The 8,029-nt window shown below is 35.9% G+C and overlaps 1 protein-coding gene across 4 annotated transcripts; it reads left to right on the top strand.

Annotated features, from left to right (window-relative positions):
• Positions 1–3,429: 3,429 nt before the first annotated feature.
• On the top strand, positions 3,430–7,341 carry LOC101116828 (sperm-associated acrosin inhibitor-like). 4 transcript variants are annotated; one of them, XM_042250638.2, is made up of 5 exons: positions 3,430–3,495; positions 3,908–3,984; positions 4,917–4,963; positions 5,937–6,052; positions 6,967–7,341. In XM_042250638.2, exons 2-5 carry the CDS (start codon positions 3,918–3,920, stop codon positions 7,007–7,009), a joined length of 273 nt encoding a protein of 90 aa, XP_042106572.1. In that variant the 5' UTR covers positions 3,430–3,495; positions 3,908–3,917; the 3' UTR covers positions 7,010–7,341. The 4 variants fall into 4 exon arrangements, with proteins under 4 accessions (XP_042106572.1, XP_042106571.1, XP_042106573.1 ...); XM_042250637.2 differs by having other exon boundaries at positions 3,430–3,559; XM_042250639.2 differs by lacking the exon at positions 3,430–3,495 and adding an exon at positions 3,715–3,811.
• Positions 7,342–8,029: the final 688 nt, after the last annotated feature.

Genomic DNA, 8,029 nt, shown 5'->3' with positions numbered 1-8,029 from the left:
ATTCAAAAGCAGAGACATTACTTTGTCAACAAAGGTCTGTCTAGTCAAGGCTATGGTTTTTCCAGTGGTCAAGTATGGATGTGAGAGTTGGATTTTAAAGAAAGCTGAGTGCCGAAGATTTGATGCTTTTGAACTGTGGTGTTGGAGAAGACTCTTGAGAGTCCCTTGGACTGCAAGGAGATCCAACCAGTCCATCCTAAAGGAGATCAGTCCTGGGTGTTCATTGGAACTGATGTTGAAGCTGAAACTCCAGTACTTTGGCCACCTGATGTGAAGAGCTGATTAATTTAAAAAGACCCTGATGCTGGGAAAGATTGAGGGCAGGAGGAGCAGGGGACGACAGAGGATGAGATGGCTGGATGGCATCACTGACTCGATGGACATGGGTTTTGGTGGACTCTGGGAGTTAGTGATGGACAGGGAGGCCTGGCATGCTGCAGTTCCTGGGGTTGCAAAGAGTTGGATAGGACTGAATGACTGAACTGAACTGAACTGAACTGTCATAGATTTATTTTATTATGTTGATTGTGTTCCCTGTATAGTTACTTTTGAGAGTTTTTTTTAAAATCATAAATGAATGTTGAATGTTGTCAAAAGCTTTTTCTTCATCTATTGAGAACATCATTTATCACTTTTGTTCTTTGATATCTTACTGTAGTGTATCATATTGATTGATTTGTGGAAATTGAATATATAGTTCATGGAATTCTCCAGGCCAGAATACTGGAGTGGGTAACCTTACCCTTCTCCAGGGGGTCTTCCCAACCCAGGGATCAAACCCAAGTCTCCCACACTGCAGACAGATTCTTTACCAGCTGAGACATCAGGGAAGCCCAAGAATACTGGAGTGGGTAGCGTATCCCTTCTCCAGTGGCTCTTCCCAGCCCAGGAATCAAACTGGTGTCTCCTGCATTGCAGGCAGATTCTTTACCAACTAAGCTACCAGGGAGGCCCTAGTGTATCACATTGATTGATCTGTAGAAATTGCATCATCCTTGTATCCCTGGAATGAATCTCACTTGATCATGTTGTATGATCCTTTTAACATACTGCTGAATTATGTACACTAATATTTTGCTGGGGACTGTTTCATCTATGTTCATTAGTGCTTTGCCAAGCTTTACTTTATTGTACTTTGCAGATACTGTGTTGTGGTTTTTTTTTTTTTTTTTTGATAATTGAAGGTTTGTGGCAACCCTGTGTTGTCAGTTGATGGTTAGCATTTTTTAGCAATAAAGTATTTTTAAACTAAGGTGTGTACATTGTTTTTAAGACATAATGCTGCTGTACACTTTATAGATTACATGTATATGTGTGTGCTAAGTCCCTTCAGTTGTGTCCAAATCTTTAACTGTTGCTTCCCAGGCTCTGTAAACATAACTTTTACATGCATTGGGAAGCCAGTAAATTTGTGTTGCTTACTTCATTGCAATATTTACTTCATGAAATAGTCTGGAACATAATTCTGCCTCATCTCCAAAGTAGTCTGTTTTGTCATATTCAATAAACCTGGAATATATGCATATATATTTCTTCCAGTGGGAATTTTTAAATTTTTTTATTTTTTCAAATAAAAAAAACTACTTACAAGGAAGTATCTTGATTTTATTTTTCTGTCTCTATTCTTATCTATCATCAATCATATTTAAGGCCAGCATCTTCAAATTTCTCTTAGTTCCATCTTCATTTTGACCTTTTTAGTGAGTCTGCATCAGGTTTCCTTCAGTCTCCCTTTTTTAAGAATACTTGTGATGACATTTAAGGCTCACTTAGATAACTTATGTTTATATATATGTGTGTATATATGTGTATATTTGTATACTATGTGTATATAGATGTCTCTGTGTATCTCTAATGATAATGTTATTATAGATATGTTTTATTATATGTATATGTCACTATATTTGTGAATATATATATATAGAACTATATATACATTTATGAATATATCCATATATATACATATGCATATATTTATGTGTGATTTTAGTATAGTTATGTAATAAATACCTGTACCTTTATGCATATAAATATATTTATGTATGCAAGGATTTTCAGAAAAGATATGCGTCAAATAACCCACATATCTAACACTCCTTTAGTGGATAATTTAGAAAGCTTGTGACCTGTTCTGTTTCATAGGCAGTGTCTCCAGCTCTTAACCTCCACTAACAAATGGACATAGAGGAAAAACACCAGTACAAGGACTTTACATTCACTTCAACTCTAAACTTGTTTAATTTCTCGTCTAATGTCATGTGCCAGGATTATCTGCATAGACGTCTCTGATGACATCTCTGTAATATTTCAAAAATCTAGTGGAAGCATTGTCATAACTTACTATAATAAAGGAAACATTTTTGTACTTAGCAGATTTTTATACTTAGCAGATTTTGTTCAAAACCCATTAAGTGGGTTTTGAATAGCGGTATTCAAAGGTTCTTTTCTAATTCTTAGCCTTCTTCACTGAAAAAATGTTTAGATTAGGGTGACAAGTGTAAGCCTAACACAACTTTAAGTTCATCCTGTTTTAATATTTTATCACTAATATTTATGACAAATCTTTGAGACAGAAATTATTATTCTCACATTTTAAATTAGCAAATAGTAAATTAGAAAGTCTGAATATTATCTCAAGGTTGCTGAGTGGTAGATGGCATTTGAATTCTGGACTTTCAGGCTGTGAAGCAGATTTAATAGTTTATACTACATCTTTTCCTACTACTTCAAACTCTGTGTGGTTTCCTACTTGACTAAAGATTGTAAACTATATTCATCATATAGTTTATTTAGGGTGTTGTCCCTTGTGATCTCAGTTGTATTCCCAAACCTTCTTGCTCTCCTTCTTGCTGTCCTCCAGCTCAGCTTCCCAAAGCTGGCTCCTCTGGCTGTCACCTGGGAGCTTTTTGAACATTCCTGGTCGTGAATTTGTACTGTAATCCTACAAGATGTTCTCACTGGGGAAAATTGATTAAAGGAACACAGTAACTCTCCGTGTTAGTGCTTACAGCTTTATGAACATTTCCATTTAACTACAAAAAAAAAAGTATTATGAAAATCAGATCTCCTATTGAGTCTAATGGGCTTCTAGTGTCCTTCAAAATACTAAGGGTGTAGGTATGTATTGAATTGTAGCTCCCGAAACTCATTCTTCTCTTTGTGGTTTGATGAGCCTTTGTTTTCAACTCAGGAGCTGGAAAGCTCTCCCATCTCTTCTATACCTTACGGTTTCAAAGCATTGTTACCTTCTCCCTTCCTCATACATGTTCATCAGATTAAAATTGCCCCAAACTCCTGCTAAGAGATGATCTGTGTGAGAGCTTTACGAGAAGAACACAAAAAACCTCCAGGTCTTATCTGCTAGAGGTCATCTGCACCAGGCTCCTCACCTGCAGTCCATTAAAGGAGACTCCTCAGCTGGGGGAAGTTGAGGGGAGATCCTACAGGCACGGTCCCTGGAGCTGCAGCCCTCACACTCTGCCACCTCTGTATCAGGTAGGTCAGGTGGGGATGCTACGGAGGCAGCCCTGGTGTGTCACACTGGAGAAGACTGCTCCAGGTCAGTCCTTTCTGAAACAACTATTTATTTTCTGAGGAAATACTAAATGTCCAAAGTGCATATTTCTTTAAATGCAGCCAGGCTCCTTGTGGGCTGAGCCAAGGGTTGGGAGAGTGAACTTCTCCTTTTTAAAGTGGGCAAAGAGGACCTGTCCTAGTGTTTCTCGCAAGCCTCTATGAGGCCTTCTGTTCACCTGTATGTCCTGTGGGTTGAGGCAAGATTCCCACCATAATTACAAATCTAAGAGACTGGGTCAGTTCCTTTAGAAGTAAGAAACTTTCATTTGGAAATGGGCAATTTGTTCCTGCGCCGGTGTGTTATGAGCATTCCTATGCATTTCTTCTACAGACTTGATAAAATGTCTTTCTTCTCATCATGGATCAAAGCTATTTTAATCATTGGCTTGGCATTTCCTCTTTATTGTGGTGAGTAAAATTTTCAATCCTGGATGAAGCAGTTCACACATCATAGAAAATGCAGGAAACAACTACTATTATCAAGGAGTGGAGGAGCTTGCTGTGCTGGGCGTATAATACTTAAATTGGCACAACGTGTTACAAATGACACGTGTTACAAATATCTTTTCACAAATTGCATCAGTTGATTGGTTTCTCATTTCCCTCCTTAGAAAGGTAGAGATAGAAAGGGTGGTTAGAATGAACAGTAGAATTTAGATATTTGTTCATTTAGGACTAAAGATATTTATCTAATTTTCCCCATTTTTGGAGTTCGGATTTCATGGTTGCTAAATGCAGAGTGTGGGGAGTAATACTGTCCTCTAGATCTGGTATTCCTCAACAATCCTACTCATTTCTTGCCAGCTCTGAGTGCACTAAAGTCAAAATGTGTGTTAGGAGAGAACTAATTGATCCCTCTGCTGACCACTTATCTTTCTTAAAGCACAAGGTGGCCCATAAATTTCAGAGTAGAGTAACTGTGAGGTATTAAAGTGATTCATGATACTCGAGCTGAGTTTGAAGAAATTAAGTAGTAAGTAACTTATTCATATTAAGTGACTTCATACAAGCATATTAAGTTGCACTAAGCAAGGTGTTTTTTCTCTGACTAGAATATCTTATTTATAAAAATGAGGAAAAAAGATATCTCCACAGGAAGTTTTGGTGATTATTAAACCATACTTAAAGTTATTTTTTCATGGAGAGGTGAATTTAGAATTCTGTTTCCAGATTCGGAGTTATTTTGTGAAGTTTTTATTTTGATACTGCCACAGTAGCCTCATCTCATTGCTTGCTTGTTTGTGTAGGTGATATGTATAGATGTGGGTATATCCTATCAAAGACTGTTTTCCCCTCTTCATCATCTTAGTTTTAATCTTCCTTTTGTATGTTGATTGCAGAAACTTCTTTTGCATCTTCAAGAAAAATGAGTGAAATGCGTGAAGCTGTAAGTTTATATTGATTAATGTGGGAATTGAAAAAGGTAAACTTTTCATTATTTAGTTTAAAAGGTAATTTTACCAAAAAAAAAAAAAAACCCACCTAATAATTCTTCAGAAAGTAAGATAAAGTGTCCTTATTACTCTAAGTTCAAGAAATAGAATCTTGCCAGCCATTCAAACCATCTCTCATTTCAGACAAGGTAAAAATATCCCTTACTCAAGATTTTATTACTGGGCATAAACTTTGTTATATACCATCATCTGAAAGCAGTTAAGTGGTGTTTAAAGTAGCGTTGTTTACCCTAGAAAAGAGAAAGGCTAAAATTAAAGTAGCTAAAAAAATTTTTCCAATTATAGGAGGAATATAAAATAATAATTTTCATAAAACCTCAGAGTGAAATATTATACAGAGGTGAAGAAAATCAACTACATTTCTGAACAACTAAACAGATGAATGTATTTAAACATGCCTAAAAATCAGCTCATATAGCAATAAGTAAGTGAATGAGCATTCCTATGTTCCAATAAGAATTTAGGTATTATATATTTTAAAAAAAGCAGGTTATGTCAGTATACACACTTCTATTTCTTTATGTAAATTACCAACACTGCCATTACTAACCAAATTATATATATATGTATATGGTTAAATATACATTTATAAACACTAATATATATGAAAAAATACATATATGGTAGTAATCTGGGAGTATCAGATTATCTAATAGTGAAACTCTTGAGAAAAACGGGAGAATTATAATGAATTCACTTTTTTATACTTGTGATAGTTGCATTCCAGTGTTGTGTTGGTTTCTACTGTGCAGCATTTTTTATATGTGAGTAACGTGTCTATTTTTAAACTTCAATATAGAATATATTTCATTTTGATACATACCATGATGTATTAAGAACAAAGAAAATTTTATTCAAGAAATTCATTATCTGAAAAATATTATGTTGTCTGTTTATGTTTAACAGCCAGAGTGTAGTATATATATTCGTCAATTACATTTTTGTAGCAGAGAAATGGATCCAGTCTGTGCAACAAATGGCAAAACGTACTCCAATAAATGCGTTTTCTGCAGTGAAAAAATGTAAGAACAAAAAACTCACTATTGCCTCTTCAAAAATAATGAAGAAAAAATCAGAAAATAATAGGAACATCCATGTTTCTGATAGCCAAGGCACAGTAAAACATGGAAAATAACCGTTCTTTCCTGTAAAAGCCCCAGAAACACACTGGTATCTTTGCCTGAAGTCTCATTCATAAAAATAGTTTTTATTTGACCATGAATTCCTGCTGGATGTTTCCTACATGTATAAACCAATTACGTTTACTTGATTTAATTGCTTGACTTAATACTGGCAGTCTGGTGGCCAGGATAATGTAATTCTTAACTCTAGAGGTTGAAGAATAACCTCTGTGATGTAGCTTCAAGCTACAGGGAGCATAACTGAGCAAGAAATTCTACTGCCTTTAGAAATTTAAATCAATTACAATTTATGTCAGACAGGAACTCCCCTGATGGTTCACTTTGTCCCCTGAACTCCATGACAAGACTCCAAACTTTCCTCAGAGAGCAGGGCAGTCTAGGACACTTCTACCTAACCTTCCTTCCTGCCTCCTTCCCTCTGCAGGTGTTCCCAGTCTAAAGGTTTAGCCAGCCATCCTACTTCCTACCTCAGTTTCTCCCACTGGTATCTCCTCTCACTGAATTGGGCTTCTACTTTTAGAGAACCAGGAATACAATCTCTAATCTTCTTGAGGTCTGGGTGGGTTCCAAGGCTGAGTCAGGAGGGAACATGAAGAAAGAGTCAAGTAGCCCCAGGGGGTCAGAAGGACCTGTGCAGAGTAGGGGGCGTGGAAGGGGCCCTGCTACTTTGGGAGCACAGCCCTCCTAGCTCTGTCATAGTCAGAGTCTCCTCATGGAGAAGCACTTAGTGCAATAGTCAGGCAGTTTTAAATACTTTTTAAAAATAATTTTTCTTTCTTTTTCTTTCTTTACAGAGAACATGGAAGATTTGATTTTAGTCACTGGGGTCTTTGCTGACTCTGCCTCAGCCACACATTCCTATGGCTTTTATTGCAATCCTATTTTGCTATGGATTCTACAACCAATTAGTCTTCTAAAACAGGGCTTTAAATTCCTAGATGACCAGACTATGCCTTCAGTAGTACACAAGACAGAATGTAGATTGTTGGAGAATTTTTCCAACTCTAAGAACCCACCAATGAAAAAGATTCCTTTTTTCTTTCTTCAATTAAACATTGACAATGGTAAACCTATCTTAATTGTGTGTTTGATAATAGAAAACCTAATACAGTTTGTAATCATGAATATTTCAGTCAATAAAATGTTAAGTAATATTATCTTTATTAAAATACTCTTTCTGTTTTTGGTTGATTAGTGGGTTAAAACACCTGAATACTTTTGGTAACTATAATTAAAGAAATAGTCTCAAAGGTGAATAATCCATCACTTGGAAGTTTATTAAAAGTGCAGGCAGTTGGGCTTCTCTTTATTCTAAAGAGTCAAAACCTCTAGAAGAGGAATCTGGGAACTTGAATTCTAACAAATATTACACGTCAGTCTTCTGATCACAAATGCTAGCCAAGTGGTTCAGTAGCAGACCAGCCAAATTTGCCTTTATTGATTTAGAATATTCATTTGTGCTCCATGTCTGACGCTTCTCTATTTATCTCCCAACCAGCAAGAACTGGCTTTGAGTGGTCAGTTTTCATTTAAAGCTTGGTCCAGACGGAACTGTAGACTGACTGCTAGAAAGCAAGTTTCAGGCTGCTGCATATGTCATGTCAGACCTGCTCGGCTTTTCAGTAAACATTTTTACCTCTAAAAGATAATCTATATGGGAATTACTTATTCATTTACATTCTTTAATAGTAATTCCTAATGAAAGTATCCATTAAAATATATAAATTTAGAGCCACATTATTAAAATCCATTCAACCACTTTAATGGCCTTTTTCATTGTAAAAGACATGTATAAGAAACATTATTCAGTGAATTGCTGGTAAATTTATGCATGTATTCTTTTCCATTATAAAAAAA

Source organism: Ovis aries, chromosome 5 (genome assembly GCF_016772045.2).
Source record: "Ovis aries strain OAR_USU_Benz2616 breed Rambouillet chromosome 5, ARS-UI_Ramb_v3.0, whole genome shotgun sequence".
NCBI classification, from domain to species: domain Eukaryota; kingdom Metazoa; phylum Chordata; class Mammalia; order Artiodactyla; family Bovidae; genus Ovis; species Ovis aries.
This window is presented reverse-complemented; position numbering and strand designations above follow the sequence as displayed.

Coding starts and splice junctions, on each gene's coding strand:
- LOC101116828 (XM_012178743.5), top strand. CDS start 3,849: ATGGGCAATTTGTTCCTGCGCCGGTGTGTTATGAGCATTCCTATGCAT. Junction 4,964..5,936: donor TGAGTGAAATGCGTGAAGCT/GTAAGTTTATAT, acceptor TATGTTTAACAG/CCAGAGTGTAGTATATATAT. Junction 6,053..6,966: donor GTTTTCTGCAGTGAAAAAAT/GTAAGAACAAAA, acceptor CTTTCTTTACAG/AGAACATGGAAGATTTGATT.